The following is a 17,705-nucleotide window of genomic DNA, read 5'->3' as shown; positions in this document are numbered from 1 at the left end:
TAACTTGGTCTTGCACGAAATTCATCTTGAATTTACAAAGTAAGGCACACCGTAAAAATAAATTTCACATAATGTCCTAATGTCTAATTTTAAGTGCTTGTCTTGATATATCGGTGATTCTTGTGCAAAGAATCAGACAAACAAATCCTTAGACATTTTGAAGGATATTTTACGAGAATATAAAAAATAAAAAGAAAAAAAGAGTGTCATCAAAATTAAATTCCAGTTTCAATATGTATATATGCTGTAAAAACAACTTGCAAGATAATGAACGATATATGCAAACTCTGTTTAGACTCTGCTGCTAAAAACCATGAGAAATAATGTTGGTGTAATTTTGAAAGTTATACCTGGTGTTCAGATCTTCGAGTTTTGCCAATAAAGCGTGAGAAACGATGACGCTGCTTGACGCGAAGACGCTCGCCTGATCGTTCGCATCCTCGATGTTCCTTTGGATAGGTACCAGTCGTTCGCCAAATTTCTGCAATTGCTCAAGCAATTCCGTTGCTTCGTTAGCGTCATTTGGATTCTGCCAGCCGCTCTGGACCGCCTCGGCCGCGGCCATCCGCGAAGAGAGATCCTCGAGAGACTTTTGGAAGACACATATTTTCTGAAATCAGAGGAGAAACATTGCTCAATTAAGGTATAATATTTATTTTTAAATCTAACATCAATCGAGATGATAATATTCTTTCAAATACATTAATCCATTATCGAAGGAATCCATGTAACAATTCAGAAATCTAAAGTCGTAAAACCAATATTTGTTTTAATTAAACTTAAGTTCGAAGAAATTTTATTAATGCTTCAAACACAGAATGACATATTTTCATAACTACTGCTTTCAGAATCTCTCAAATAAATTTATGTTATAATTACGTATACGTTATTTATTTTAATATGTTATTGATTATCTTGTAGCTCTTAATTAAAAAGTAATGTTACTTGGTGTAGGTATACTTATATTTGTTAAAAAATTATATAGGCGTGTTGTATTTTGAATAATTACATAATTGCAATTAACATAGATAATGAAAAATTACAATATGTGTTTAAAACAATCAATATTTCTAAATGGCATGACATTTTTAATTAACAGACATTTTCCATCTAATGTTTGAATATGTTATTGTCACGCTAATAGTAACTCGTTTGCGACTGATAATATTCAATGGAATTGTATATTCGATGAAATAAAATAACGAACGCAGCAGCGTTAATTAAGATATTCACTTTTACGCAATGTAAATTCGAATTATTCATTCGGAGCAATAGTATTCGATGCAAAATGTATAGTGTGCAGATGTGCATGAAAACGTCTAGGTTGTTCTTGTTGCCGTAATTACGACCAAAAGTGGTATTCCCGGTGTAAGGGAAAAAGTTTCACGTTGAATGGCTATTTGCGAGCAGACAGGAAAGTCGGAAGCGTAATAACTATATGCACAAAATTTTACGATCGTTCGAATTGTACTTATCGTATTATCATTTACGCATACACTTCAGAAGCTCGCTGTTATAATTGGATGGAGCGTAATCAAATTATGACCGATTTAATCTTGTCTTTCGATTTATAACTGGTGTGCGTTGTTTACCAATGAGACGAAATCCACTTTAGTCTTTAATTAAGATAAATGTGGAAAATATTTCAGAGAAGAATAAATCTTTTCTTTTTATATACACTTCTCTTTCTGAATTAAAAAAAGATATAAATATTACTTACATATATTATTTATTATATATATTTTTATATACTTTGAAATTATTACAGAGATAGCTTTGAAAATTCAATACACATATAAAATGTTTCGTAAAATAAATTAATTCGAAAAATACAAATATATGGAATCGTATTTTAAGTAATCTCATTACACATTTATAAAAGCTGACTGCGATTCTATAAGTAATGTTAAATAAATGTTATTTTATTAGAATTAACAAATATACAATTTAGTAATATAAGTTTGAAAAACGTAGTCTAATTATATTTTCGTTGTAAAAAAGATCTGTTTCGAACTGATCAATATACACTCCTCAAAATAATTAAGGGATCAAAGAAAATTGTCTAAAAAATGCTTAAATTTTAAATAGCTGCAATTTTGTTTCAAAAAATGAGAATTTAAATTCTAAAAAAGAGTTTTTAAGCTTGAAATCTTTACTTGCGAAAGGTCAATAGCTGTGTTTCATTTTCTTCAATTTTGGTATTTTTACATACAGAAAACGACGAACTTAACAAAATAGAAAAAAATTTGTTCTCTCTTTGTAGACGTGCCGCATGCACAACAAAATTTGAAAAAATTTTTTGACTTTTTCGCGTTAAAGCCTGTAGTTTTCTCTGCAAAATAGTTTTTTAAACTTTAAATTTCCATTTTTCTTTCTGTAGTTATCGAAAATTAAAGAAAAATGGTTATTTTTACTTTGATTGATCATAACTGTTAAAAATCATCGTACAACAATTTTAAAAGTGGATTCTTAAAGCTGAATCTTTGCTCCATAATATGATATGATGGCTGAATTTTTTTAATTCGTAAACTTTTTACAAATAGGTGAAAACAACGAAGAAATTTGTGAAATTTTTTTACAAATAGGTGAAAATAGAAGATATTTGCGAGTTTTCTCCTTTTTGTAAAAAGTTCACGAGTTAAAAAAATTCAACCACTATATCATACTATGGAGCAAAGATTCAGCTGTAAGAATCCACTTTTAAAATTGCTGTACGATGATTTTCAACGGAGTTATCGATCAGATGAAAATTTTTGAAGAGAAAATTTTTGAAGAGAAAAGTTTCATCTGATCGATAACTCCGTTGAAAATCATCGTACAGCAATTTTAAAAGTGGATTCTTACAGCTGAATCTTTGCTCCATAGTATGATATAGTGGTTGAATTTTTCTCGATAACTTGAGAAGGAAAAATCGAAATTAAAATTTTTTAAAATTATTTTGCAGGGAAGACTTTAACGCAAAAACATAAAAAAAAATTTTTTAAATTTTGTTGTGCATGCGACACATCTATAATACAAAGTGAGAAAAAATTTTCCATTTTGTAAAGTTCGTCGTTTTCTGAATGTAAAAATATCGGAATTGAAGAAAATGAAAAACAGCTGTGACCTTTCAAAAGTAGATTTCAAGCTTTAAAACTCTTTTTTAGAATTTAAAATCTCATTTTTTGAAACAAAGTTACAGTTATTTATAATTTGCCTACCTTTCAGACAATTTTCTTTGATCCTTTAATTATTTGAGGAATGTATAAACTCATGTAGAGAAAGAGAGAGAGGTTGTTAGGTATTTGTTCTTATCGAAAAATAAACCTCATGTCTATTTAACAAAAAAATAGCAATCATGAAAAAAATGGAGGAAGAGAATCTATTTATTCGACGAAATAATAAGAAAAAATAATTCCTTTGTCGTGAAATAATTTTCTCTCTCGCCCTTTCTTCCTGACACTTTACGAGAGAGCGTGCAAATAGAAAGGTACGAGACAATCGCGCTAAGTACAAATGGCTCTTGCTCTTTCGATCCTTTCAATTTTCATTCTCGGACAAGGCGCGGTAACTGGCGTCGCGATAAAATTCTCCGAGCATTTATCAGTTGGCGATATACGACACGAGAGAGTAGAAAGAGCGGAAAAACGGAGGACGGTCTCACGATAGCATTTGCATTCCAAATAAAAGCCGTCGACGAACGCTAAATCGCTCTAATTAGTCGTCTCCCTATGGAAGTGCTTTAAGCGTCTCTTGTTCCGAGACCGGGATAAGGAAAAAGGCGACCGTAAAAGCAGTGGATACAAGAGAAAGGAAGAAGGAGAAAGAGATGTCCCGGAGTTCTTACTTGCATCTGCGACGAAGGAAAGTGGGACGACGATGATCGAACCGATGAAAATGTAGAGTCCGGAAAAAGCTGAATCGTGCCTTTGTACTCAATAATTTAGAGAGAAAAATATTGTAAAGTGTAAAAAATACAACGATAAAGCAATTGATAGCCGAAAGTTCAAATGAGCTTCAAAATGAAGCTCTTAATATTTTACAATAGTATGTTCTGTGCGGCTAAAAACATTAAATGGTTCATAACAAGCGTTAATGTTAATTTCTAAATGAACAATGTGTATAAATATCATTTATATAATACCATTCTTATATAATTAGATTTAGCATACGTATAATAACTTAATATATTTATGTAAAAAATAACTACCGTAATTACTATCGAGCTAAAATGTATAATTCGCGCGTTTAACTGATTATATATATATATATATCTATATGTTACATGATAAATGTATATTATAAATACTATATCACCCATGATACGAATTGTATCCGACATAAAGCACCTCTAATAACATTCATCGCAAATACTAATGAGGAATTATTGTGTTCAATGAAAATGTAATTATATTTGAAATGCTAAAACTAGAGAGAGAGAGAGAGAGCTTTCTGGTATCGTTTTCGTATGCATTCGTACGAGACTGCGTGAAAAAATTGATATAATAAGCGGGAATCTTGTTGACCAGATTTATTTTACTAATGTACGCACGCAAGCACGCACTTCGCATTCCGATTACGTAACAAGTACGAGATTAAAACAGTAATTTGATTGTACAATGAGATCTTTGCATGTTCGTGCAAGATTAGAGTAAAGCAGTTAATACATGTCTAAATCAGCACGCATGACATGTGCAAATGCAATCTTTCTATTATTACTGGAATATAAAGAGTGCATTCAGTAAAAGCAAAATTAGAAAATGTCTTTAGAAATTTTATAATTATTTTTATGACATCAAATATCTATGAAATTTGGAAAATTTTAAAGTAAAACTTAACGTAAAACATTATCAAATTCGAAATATTTAGGCTTCGACAATTTCAGCAGAACAGAATTGCTCTGTGTAAGTAAAATTAGAATTTTCTAAAAGAAAGGAAAGAAACTAAGCAACGTGGAGAAGGGACAAGAACGTAAAAACTGCGGTAAAACAATTCTGCGCGAAAAGTTTAATTTTCATTTTGGAACACGAGACAGCGCGGACTTCTTTTTCGTGTATTATCTTTTTCGGTATAAGTGATATAACTGTTTTATTCAGAACCCGAGACATAGAAAGAAATAAGAATTCGTTGCGCCCCAAAACTTTTGCTCTCGCAACGTTTTGTGTTCCTTGAAACATGGCACCGGGCAACTTTGTTCAAACGTTACTCTTCGCGACTCTCATTAAAGGTTCTCCACTAGATTTTCGCGATAAATCGCGTCGAACGAATTTTCCCCAACTTTCAGTTCCGAAGTGACGTCGAGTGACGGATCGTGCACCTGGACGTAAAATAATCAATGGAGCCGTCGATAGTATGGAACCCTCGCGCGTGAAATCGTCGAGGCGAAAAGGCCGAGGCCGAAATAATTTCTCGCTACGCCGTCTGCAGTGTCATTTATTATGTAGCCAACCGGGCAATTAAAGTTAACTCGACCGTTCTAACGTTCTTCCTACTCTCTCGCTCTCTGTCTCGCGATTCCTTGTGTCCTGGCAAAGAGAACTTCGTGGAATTTACTAAGCTAATTGTCTGGCGCCGTCCGATATTCTCCTGACTGTATGCACAATTCGTGCACCATTTGGCAATTAGCTACTTGACTTGCAAGATCTCTCTCGCGAGATCTCTCTTTTTCTCACTTTCTTCCCTTCTTTTTCCTTGTTTTTTTTTTTTAATTAATTATGTCCTACATACATATGTATGTATATACTCAGTTAATCGTATGATAGTTACATTAAAATAGTAACTAGTAATATTTATATTAAATAGTAAATAATTTATTAAATATCTTTATATATTTAACGTCAAGCAATATTAATCTGTTTACTTCAATTTTTGTTTTTTAATTATATTATGGAATCGTAATTTAGTAACAATCAGTCAATTTATCATTTTATATTTAATTAATCTAGATGCAGCTTGATTATAATATATGAAATGAAACGGCATGATCAATCTAAATTGATAAAAAGTAGTATCAGTATTTTTAGTATTATTAATATATTAAAAAGATATATAATTCTTAATAAAAAAAATAATAGCTTCTAATTCAATTAAAATAATTCATCTATTTTTTATTGAGTACTGATTGAATTTATTTAATAAAATATTGCAGATCACACATAGGAAATCAAGAAGAAAATTTTAAAAGTATTGATATCAGTAGCTTTACAAATTATTTGATAAAACTTTAATATAGATGTGTGCATATTTGAAAATGTTAGCAAACAATATTTGTTACTTCCGTGTAAATTACATCTCTGTAATTATATTCGTCTTATAACGTTGTTTCAAATTCAAACGTGAGTATTATTTGAAAAGGAAGAACTGACAGTAATATGTAAGACTTACATAGAAGTTTCCTTAGACTAACTAAGATAGTTACAGATTACGTTAAGAGACTTAGCTGTTGTGATATTGGAACACCATATACGGTGAATCTTAGTAAGCAGCTTACATGTTGGTTATATCACAGCTTAACACGTAAGTTTCCGTGCTTGTCCAGCCTATTATAAGGATTAAAACACCGCAAACAATCGTTGGTATATTTCGCAAAATTCTGCATCACCATCGTCGACTACTCGTTCAGCACAAAATTTAGAGTATTTATTGTGATTACATTATTTGTTGCATTTTCACGAAAAAAAATAGAGAGTACACTTCAGATAAAAAAATGAACTAAAAATAGTTTTCTAAACGTTTGCAGTTTATAAAAATTAGGTATGTACATATATAGAGATGCATTATAAAAATCGGCAAATGTGATTATAATAAGATAATAGAATGATATTTACGTATATAGATCGTTAAATAATTTTTTCCTGTTTACTTTGAACTCTGGATTGAAAGATTACACGAAAGACAGGAGACCGAGCTAGAAATGAACATTTCTCGCGAAGCATTGAGCCACAATATAATTTGCACGTCTCCTTGCCTTCTCCTCGGGAGAAGAAACGCAGTGGACAGCGAAGAAAGTGCGAAACCGCACGGAGGCCTACCGAATTCTCTCATAAATATTCAGATTTTTCGCGATGGTTTCTGTTATTTATCGCATTGCGTCGTCCAGAGAGGCGCGCGCCAGGACGGCGGACAAAGAGGAGTCTGGTCTGCGAAATGACTAAGCGGCAATATTGTGGCGCCTTGCCGTTGGCAATACGCCATATCCATCTATTATAAAGTCTCGGGTTCGCGCGCATGTACCCTAGACCTTAACCTCGGCTTTAGCCGCAATCCTGAGGGGTGTTAGTTATCGGCGCCCTTATCTGAAGCACACGGGTTGTAACCGATGCATCATCACGATTCAAAATTTTCATTTTAAATTACTTCCTTATTGTGGTTGTTTGCGCTGATTAATCAATTTTAGAATTTCTGCTTTTCACTTATTTATACAGACGAGTGTCTAATTGTGTTAATTTTTCAAAGTCTAGAGAATTTTTGGTTTTGTCAAACGAGGCTGAGTTTCCAATGAATTTTCATTGTCGAAATGATAAAATTATGTGCGATTCGTGAAAGATATAAGAGTGCACTTTAAATGCAAGTGACTGTCATGAATATTTGACACATCTGACGAATCTTAAGGTCTTACTATAAATGTTATTTTTAGAGAGCTTGAAGATGGAATTAGTAGACAGGCTAACATATGTGTGTCGGAAATATGCGAGACACGTGTCTCTTAAGAGATGCGAGTAGTCTACGTGATTTAAAAATGCGTCGATGATTGCTAAACAGTATAAAAAAGAAAGATTTATGTAGAACTAATTTACAAAATCATACACCATCGATCAAATAATTTTATATATAATCCGTAGATGTTTTAATTTATATCGGAATCTTAACAGAATTGTATATGCATGCTGCATATTATTAATAATTAAAAATTTCTCTTACGTTGTACATTTTTTAATTATATAAGAGTATAATTTTGATAGTATAAGCTCAATTATCTTAATATAAGATAAATGTTGCTCAGGATATTTATTGTGTGCAGTCTTCAATGAAACATGTTGCAAAAAGTTAAGAAAGATACAAAAAGATCAAAATCAAATTACAGAAAGATAAAAATTGTAACAGAAATTTATGTATATATACAATATATCTTGCAAGTAACACATCATGGTTGAATAAATGAAGAAGAGATGATGTTCGTGTGAGAGCTCTCCAATGTAAAGACTACATATATTATATATAAAGTAAATAAACAGCATCTTGCATGACGACGGAAATTAGATACCCTGCGGAGAAACGCTATTATGTGGGTAAACTTAAGAAGGCCGATCCCCCTAGAATATCCATCGAGACAAGATTTTGTTCTACGGACGATAATGTTCCATACTGAAAGGTTTCCGCATAATATTGATCCGCTATGATTGGCGCTTATTATATGTGAAAGTTTTAGTACATCGCAAGAGAGAGAGAGAAGGTAATTTTCTATATAAAGTTCTGTCATCTCAGGATACAAGATTATGAAGTTTATGAATAGCATACACAACGCTGCATTTTACTGATAATGATGCAGGTAAATTCGTTGAATTAAATAGAGACCAAATAGTAAAAAAATTCACAAATTTTCACATTACATGACAAAAGAATATTCCTTTGAAGAAAGATTTGCGTAGAATATATTTTGCAGGAATATATATCTTGACACGACGATATTTCATGCAAGAATGCGCAAGGATATTTGGTTCGGGCGACAAAGGTGTTCCTTGGAAACCGAGATGCATTTTTGAGGTGCGAATATTTTATTGATAGGCATGACAAGAACGATTTCAGCAAATGCGTTCGCATTCAATTCTGCGAAATATGCAGATTACGACCACTTTCGATATTTTACTTTAAAACGCTATATAATAATAGAAATAACTAAAAAATAAGAAGTAATGACAAATTCATATACAAGCGTTTTGCAATGTTTAAAATTGCATCAATTGAAAATCGCATTAATAAAATAACCGAATATGACATAATATTATTTTTAACATATTCTTTTAAATTCCTTCTTTAGTAATTTGCAATTCAAATTGACCATTCTTCGCCATTTACGGAAGAAAATCGATTCATTCACGCTCAATACGAAACTTTCTCAGCAATTTTTACGAGGCGATAACCGAAGACGAGCCGAAGCTCGTGGCGCTCTCCTATTCAAAGTCGGTCATCAGCTTCTTATCTGGAATCAGTCGTCTAGAGTTCTGGTTGCAGAGCCGCACAACCGCACTTAACATCGACGCGAAGAGGAAGCTCTCGTTTTGCATGGAAATTGAATTAACAGCCGGAGAAACGGTAAGAGCAATTTCCGCGATAGTATCTTCACAGGAGGAAGGCAACGCTAATACGCCACGTGGGAGGGCAAACTGATAACGATATGCTCAATGTGAGGGGTCGGATGCGGATGCGATGTACATAAGCCTAAATCCACCAGCTCGGCGACGCTAACTGACACTGTCTCCTAATTTGCATCGTAATGTCCCGGATGGGGTGATTCTTTCGGATCGCATCGCGATATCGTTGCATTATCATAATCTCGCACCGACTGCACTGCGCGACAATTTCGCAAATAAATCAGCACGATGTCAGGTATGGTATACGACGGCGCCTCGAAGCCTGGCCTTGATTTAAACGAGTTTCCCGGCAACGTAGACTGATATCTGTGCGCGGAATCGGATTAATCGCCGGGGAAGCAGTAATAGAAATTTCGACGATAGCATCTGTATACATGCTGTGGGGCGTAATGTAACAATGGCTCTCATTGCAAATAATGGATGCCGATGCATGTGTATACCATACGCGTGTAGAGCCTACCGAGAGCTCGTTTGCGATTGCCTTAAGGCAATTGTCATTGCGAAGTGAATGCAGAACCCCTTTGTCTTTGCCCATTGCTTCATCTGCATTGCAGTATAATAATTTTCCTCATCTTACGCAATTAATTATATGAATGCCGAGAATGTTATGCTCTCGGTTATTGCTCCTTATTATATTCGTAGTCGTAACTAATATAACTTAAATATATACAAAAATATATAAGTATATATATGCGTAAAATTTCACAAATTACAATGAATTTTTATAGTGTTTATAAGAAAAATTATAATAGGCAACCGCAGATTAGAAGTAGTTGGAAATATCCGCACTGTGTTATAAAATATACGAGATTTCACTATTAAGCTTCATTCGCTTTTTATTCAATTATCTGTTTCCCAGATTTTACCTAACATCTTATTGAATGTCAGTCATTTACTCATAGTATGATTATACAGCAGCCTATACAACACCCGTCTATAGATGGTATGCAGCATGGAAATTGAATCAGTTGCCGCTAGAACGGTGAGAGCAATTTCTCTGATAACATCTACACATAATACTTAGGTCAAAGGAAAATGATAAACTCCACAATAGATTGTGCAATAACGAAAGTGCATTGATATATAGGTATATATATGTTTTAATTTTTTGATTTAATTATTTATAAGTTTTTCTCCTCTTAAAATATGTTAATATATTACCACGAAAATCTCACAGAAAAAAAATAATGTGTAGTGGCTAATTTTTTAATGAAACCTTACTGCTATAATCAATGAAACATATAAGACCAAAGTGCGAGTGGTTTCACTAAAGATCCGAAATAATCATTAATCTTCGGCGAAATCTTGTCCTTGCTTTAATCAGTGACATTCTTACTGATTCAGCTTAAAGGAATTCTCTTCCAAAGCAGAATCTACGGGAATCCGCAATGTAATTCGGGATACGAAAAAAAGAATCCGGAAAATCGAGGATCGAGATATGGAAAATTGCGAACATAGTACGCGTAAACAAAAAGAGACGTTTAGGGCGCACGCTGTCGTTAGACGTCTATATCTCGCGCTTCATCTAAAGCCAGCTTGCCTAGGGTTCGGACATATAGAACAACGAAGGCTCGCGAGCTACAGGGAAATTGGATTAGCAGACGGAGAAATGATAAGAGCAATTTCCACGATAGTATCTGTACACGAGAGGGAGAGAGAGAGAGAGAGGAGACAGAATGGATGCAGGACACTGATACGCTCTGTGTACCGTAGTAGGTTGTCCCCGCAACAAGCGGGATGCCCTGGTGTTAATTACGTGCAATTGTCTACGAGATCAGCGGCTTCAGCCAACCAACGAGCCGGCCAACCAAACGTCCCCTATATCCTATATACGTACTCTACGGCTTATAACGAGATACCGTAACAATCATTATCACGCTCGTGTTAACGCGCCGCGATTACGGAATGGCAGCACACGCTTAATCTCTGGACTAGTGAACTCGTTCGCGCACGCAGCTCGCTTTTACATCGTGTCGCGTTCCTGCGATGCCCGATGCCGGACTGACGATCGCTTTTGAGAGGAACTAATATTTACTTATTAACGAATTATCAAACTTTGCTTATATTACCGAATTTTCTAATAATCGCCCTTATTGATCTATCGTATTTTTGCCTTAGCGAGTCTCTTGTATTATTTTTGAGCTATTCTCTCTGCGTTAGAAATAGAGCGATGAAAGAGGAAACATAATTATTTTGTTTTAAATTACTAAATAAGAGTATATGATAGACTTATTCAAAATAAATATGATGGATATTCTAATAATCGCCTTTATTGATCTATCGTATTTTTGCTTTAGCAAGTCTCTTGTATTGTTTTTGAGCTATTCTCTCCTGTTATTTTTGTGCGTTAGAAATGGAGCGATGAAAGAGGAAACATAATTATTTTGTTTTAAATTACTAAATAAGAGTATATAATAGACTTATTCAAAATAAATATGATGGATATTCTAATAATTGCCCTTATTGATCTATCGTATTTTTGCCTTAGCGAGTCTCTTGTATTGTTTTTGAGCTATTCTCTCTTGTTATTTTTGTGCGTTAGAAATGGAGCGATGAAAGAGGAAACATAATTATTTTATTTTAAATTACTAAATAAGAGTATATGGTAGACTTATTAATAAATAAATATGATACATATTCTAATAATCGCCCTTATTGATCTATCGTATTTTTGCTTTAGCGAGTCTCTTGTATTGTTTCAGCTATTCTCTCTTGTCATTTTTGTGCGTTAGAAATGGAGCGATGAAAGAGAAAAAGTAATTATTTTGTTTTAAATTAATAAATAAGAGTATGATAGACTTATTCAAAATAAATGTGATGCATATATTGCTCCGTTTCAATGTGGCTATTCAAAAATGATTGTTATTTTTTAAATTTATCTTTGTAATATTTTATGCATCAAATATAATAGTGCCTGACAAAGGACATTGATTGAATTCGCAGTGAACCAGATTGTCAAATTGTCCCAATGTCAAGCCATATGTGCGATTGCATATTGAAACAGAAATTGCATATAAAGATAGATCGGAAGAAAATTCGCTTCAAAATAGAAAACGTTTCGATTTGTTTTCAAAAATAACAAGCATTCCTGACACGTAATAGAATGCATTCTGAATAATTGCTGCTAATTTGGGATAAAAATTTAGATATAAAATATGTTTGATTAATTTTACAATGTATCTATACATATTAATGTTCTTTATTATGGTAAATATTAATCAGAGAAAATCTTATAAAATTCTTCCAATACCATATTGTCCCATGATTACCATAATTTTCAGGATAAATTCTAAGAGAAAATGTTCTCCGTGTACGATGCAAGAATTTAAGCATATTTAATAGTATTTGCCAAAAAAAGCAGAATAAAATACATTTGTAAAAATGTTCTGGTCCACAAACGGGACAAAAAGATTTCGACAATCGTTACGGTTCCGTTAGCGCGTCGACGCGATTGCGGTGGGTATATATGCAGTTCGTTATGCCGTTGAACTAGCTTATGCACGCACGAGTATGCACTGCGTACAGAACGCACGCTTGATAATGACAGCTCGGCCAGCGCATGAGCGCGAACAAAAGATTTAGATAATTGTAGCGTTAATTAACGCGTTATTGTGGTTACGAAATGGCAGATTGCGATTGATTCGACTGACGTCATAACAATACAAGTATAATAAAGTTATGAATATTTACGAATTTCATATATAAATATATATGTATTTGTCTACGATGCTTCATATAAAAATCCCCCAAAAAATTAATTTGTGACAATTAAATGATTATTTTATGTCTGCGCGTATATATATTATTTTACTACTTGTTTGAACTGTACGGCTGCAGAATAGTAGACCGTGTCCGGTTGGCCTTTAAGTTATGTGATAAATCTATACTGGATAGGTACATACACGTATATGTGTGTAAAAGTGGTCCCCATTACGTTTTCTCTCGCACGAATGTCTTTCTCCGACGTCTAAACGAACGAAATTGGGTCGAAGCCTATATGACCGTATTCATTTATTCATGCGAGCTCTTCCTTTGTCGATTATTTCCAATAGTCAACGATGGAATAAGATATCTTTCGTCGAATATAAATTAAAAGTTCTCACATTTTCCTCCGCGCGCGATTGAAATATTAAGTTACAAATGTAATTAAAAAGTACAAAAAAATGATTCCTCTTAAACTAGATTTGTACGATGCATCGCGAAACGAGGCGTCGCGCATAATAAACGTAGGTATATGTTTCTGAAAACACTCTCTGCACGTATATATTTTGCTTTTCGCCCAGGTACATAAGAACTGCATACGGAAGGAAGGCTAAAGTTGAATGCTTAACACAGTAAATAAGAAATAAAGAGACAGCGGAAGATTTCACGCCGCGCGAATAATGTCGAATAAAGAATTTTGCCAAGCTTACACTCGTGAGAGCGTGTCATTCGGGATAGAATACGTATGTATACGGACAGGATTTAATTACAAACGTAATTAAAACATGGTACTTGCTTATATATACATTTTGCAAGTAAAATGCTACGCGGCCCCTCTTGTTATTGCAAAGTATAAATATATTTTGTAGCGCGCAATAATAAAGAAGTGAAATAATTTATGCGTAAGTGTGTAAAGCCTGTACACACACGCTGTTGCAAGTTTAAAAATATTTTCAGTCGTTGGTTGTTACAATCTTAATTATATGTATACGAGTATCATATACGTATGACAAGAGAGGAAAAATATTTCGCGCGCTTTAATTAATGATATAAAATTTATTCGTCATAGCGCGCGAGTGAAACAATTTTCGCCAAAACAAGAAATATTTTGCATAATGTACATATATGCACGAGTCTTAATTAATTCTATTCACAGGCATACGGCTGAAAATAGAAGAAGGTTAATTATTCAAGAATTCGCGATAGATAGGCGCGCGTGTCCCCTTTAAACAATCTTTCTCTTAAAGTCACGCGAATTCAACAGCATAATAATGAAAGGGTAAAGATGCCGTCTTAATTTAGACAAGCATCTTGATTGAATAAAAAGATATACAGCAGATATATACCCTTTCTCTCGTGTCTTGAGGCAAAATATATATACATAAGATTGTCTAGAATTTAATCAAACTTTCTATTTTATCAGAAATAAATGAATATAAATTGAACACATTGCGGATGTTTAACTCCTCGATTATCTCACATTCAGACGTCCGGACGGCAACACGATCCGCTTTCGACTTCAGGGACATCTAAAATGGTCCACAGCGCAAAGTAGACAGCGATTGATTGCTGATTCGCGACATATAAAATATATTTAGCGGCTTTGGAAGAGAGATATTCAGAGCGTTTTCTTGAAGAAATAATAATGATATAAATTTTTAAAGTGTAAGACAGGCAATAAGAGCCAAATCGCGGATGACAGTGCGTTATCCCAACGAAACTAAATTTTTTCGTTAGAATTAAATATCTGTGCACAAGGCACCAAATTTTACTTGGTCACGACCAAGATTTTTAAAATTGGAATAATCTCTACAAGTAAAATTTGGTGCCTTGTGCACAGATATTTAATTCTAACGAAAAAATTTAATTTCGTTGGGATAATGCACTGTCATCCGCGATTTGGCTCTTATTGCCTGTCTTACACTTTAAAAATTTATATTTATATTACAGAGCCTTGTTAAACTCTTAATAATAATGATATTACGCAGCCGCGCCTTATGACAATCGATCACGCTGTGATGCGATGCGTTTAATTAAGGATTCGGTGCAAATGAGTTTCACAGGCGCGTCGTAATTCGTCTCTTAACCGGGTTACGAAAAGTCGCGCGAGTGCACGTATCACCTGCTGATTATGGCTTGGCACAGCAGAAATATAGCTGCGCACGGTAGAACGAAACAGTTTTGCAGCAACGCGAAACGCATGCTTAACGGCTTTGAAAGAACTTACTTAGAAAGCTACACTTACGCGAAAATAATGAGAAGGAGCTCGTCTTCGTAACTTGAAAGACTGTTTAAAGGCAGGGAAAAGTTCCCGTTTAAGGTGAATTAAAATGAAATCAAATTGAATACAACTCAAGAAATATCACTTTATAAATAATATATACGAACAGTATATCTGTAAATAACATTTTTTTGTAACATGTTGGAAAAATTGTACGCCCTTCCGTATAGAAAATGCATTCTTTTTTTTTGTAGTTAATAAAAATTGTTTTTCTATGGTATATTCCTGCATAATATAATTTTTAATAAAGATTTATAATAAGTGTATATATACACATAATACTCTAATAAATATACGAGTGAGAAATAAAATTTAAGATGTAGAATAATGCAAGAAATAATTCTGGTCGAAAAATATTACAGCAACAAGGCTGTCTTAATGCAGGATAAAAAGAACGCAGCGTTATTCTTCAGTACCGAGGAAGAAAAGTAAAAGAGTGACGGATATTATGCAAAAGCGTGCAATTGCAAGCGTAAGAAGATTGGCAGGCAAGATATTATGAAGCATTTCATTAAAGATCTCGCGCGAGCGCATTTCGCATGCCTGTCAGGACTTTGTGACCGCGGGTCATTTCACCGCATCGTATCGTATATGCAATGCGTTTACGCATAATGTGTACGCATAAATTCGCAGACGCATGAAAGCGCATCTAACTGAAAATGGATGGCGCGTGTTATAACGTAAATTAAATTCGCATGTGTCCGTTACTAAACGCCAAAAACAAGAGCTAGAGAAGAAATAAATATCTGGCAGAGCGCGAGAGAGAAAAAAAACAGCTAATTTCCTGATATTAATAAATTAATTTCTGCGCATATCGTGTGCGACATTATAATAAATCCGTATATTAATATTTCCGCACACACATGTACATAAAAAAACATAATGTTGCTAAATTATGACGAGCTCTTGGTTTGTCAAGCGAATTCATGTCGTGTGTATTTTTAATTTCTCGTGAATATTCATTGTACTTGATTGTAATTTTTATAAGCGTATTTATCGCAGTTTTATCACGTGTGCGTTTACAATCGACAGGATGTGATATAAAACTGTCGTCGATATTGGAATCAGAGCGTTTCATTTATTGCATTTCCGTATATTCCAGTTCTCATGCATGCAAAAATGTTAACGCGTGCATAAAATGTCCTTAAATGCAACCACTAAATAAAATGGTTACAGCAAAGCAGAATTTTTAACTATATTATACTGTTTAATAATAATAATTGTATATAATCTGTTGCCTATATGTGTATAATATTATTAATTTACAATTTGATTAAAATGTAGATATCAAATTATAAATTAATAATATTATACAACATGGCGGAAAAGTAAAAATATTCTATTAAAAATGTTATATATTTTTTCATTATATTCCTTAATGAAAATTGAATTTCTATAATTAATATAAAAGATACATCGAGAGAATTAAATAACTTTATCACATAAAATAAACCGTAATGAACCGCATGAAAATCCTTTTCCACGAATTTTCATACACGTTGAAATATCTATTAAATATATCCTATTACGAGAGCGTTTTAAAGTAATGGTATATTTCTCGTATACGCCGATGGTACAAATAATTTAATGAATAATCGAAATACACGCGTGTGTGTCCGCGATACGATTTCAGTCTCGCAAAGTTCCGTGTATAGCTGAGATATGCGTAAATAAGCATCGTTCGCGAATGCACAGAAATTCGCGTGTACCAGAATAGTGCGTGTCCTCGACGGTATACGCGTGACACGCATTAATGCACTCCAAAGCTCTTGCCTCTCGTAAAACTCGCCAGTCTAGTGCAGAGCGAGATTGCGCAGCACTTAATGGGCCTTTAACTTCAGCGCGCTTTAGCGGCCCGCTTCTACGGCGCGGAGACTTCCGGTACAATTTTCCCATTGAAGACAGCCCTGCTGCCCCATTAAATCCTCCCCCTCCCCAACCGTTTCCTTCCCTATCCTACGCTGGACACGACGACGCGAACACCTTTCGTGTTCTTCATTCAGAGCTGCCTTTACAATTGGGCTAAATGGAGCTGCAGCTCTTGAATTTATCGTTTTTTTTTTTTTTTTTAATTTTTTATCGTAGTTTCTGCTCTGTCTCTTCTTTAATAATTATGAAATTTCGCAGAATATTTATAATTATTCGCGTATAGAATTTATTAAAAATTCCATCAACATTGAGGTGTTTTCACATTCTATCAACATTTTAATACTTTTCTATCCGTGGTAATTAGAAAAGCGTGCGTCCGAGATTTTCATGCTAATTTGCTTAAGTAACTCGACTTTTGTTGGTAACAGCGCCCGTTAATTTATTGATGAATTTCTAAATAATGACATTGCTGGATGTTTATTTTTAATTAACTGCGACTTTGA

At 33.8% G+C, this 17,705-nt stretch overlaps 1 protein-coding gene across 11 annotated transcripts in view; it reads right to left on the bottom strand.

Moving 5' to 3' along the window:
- The window catches only part of LOC114929124 (dystrophin, isoforms A/C/F/G/H), a 420,071-nt gene that overhangs the window by 5,803 nt on the left and 396,563 nt on the right, over positions 1–17,705 (bottom strand). For all 11 annotated transcript variants that reach the window (XM_085480171.1, XM_085480172.1, XM_029300536.2 and 8 more), the window contains one exon: positions 351–610. In XM_085480171.1, coding sequence (XP_085336297.1) covers positions 351–610 — 260 coding nt within the window. The remainder of the gene's footprint in view (positions 1–350; positions 611–17,705) is intronic.

This window comes from Nylanderia fulva, unplaced genomic scaffold (genome assembly GCF_048542155.1).
Source record: "Nylanderia fulva isolate GAGA-0341 unplaced genomic scaffold, ASM4854215v1 Scaffold14, whole genome shotgun sequence".
NCBI classification, from domain to species: Eukaryota; Metazoa; Arthropoda; class Insecta; order Hymenoptera; family Formicidae; genus Nylanderia; species Nylanderia fulva.
This window is presented reverse-complemented; position numbering and strand designations above follow the sequence as displayed.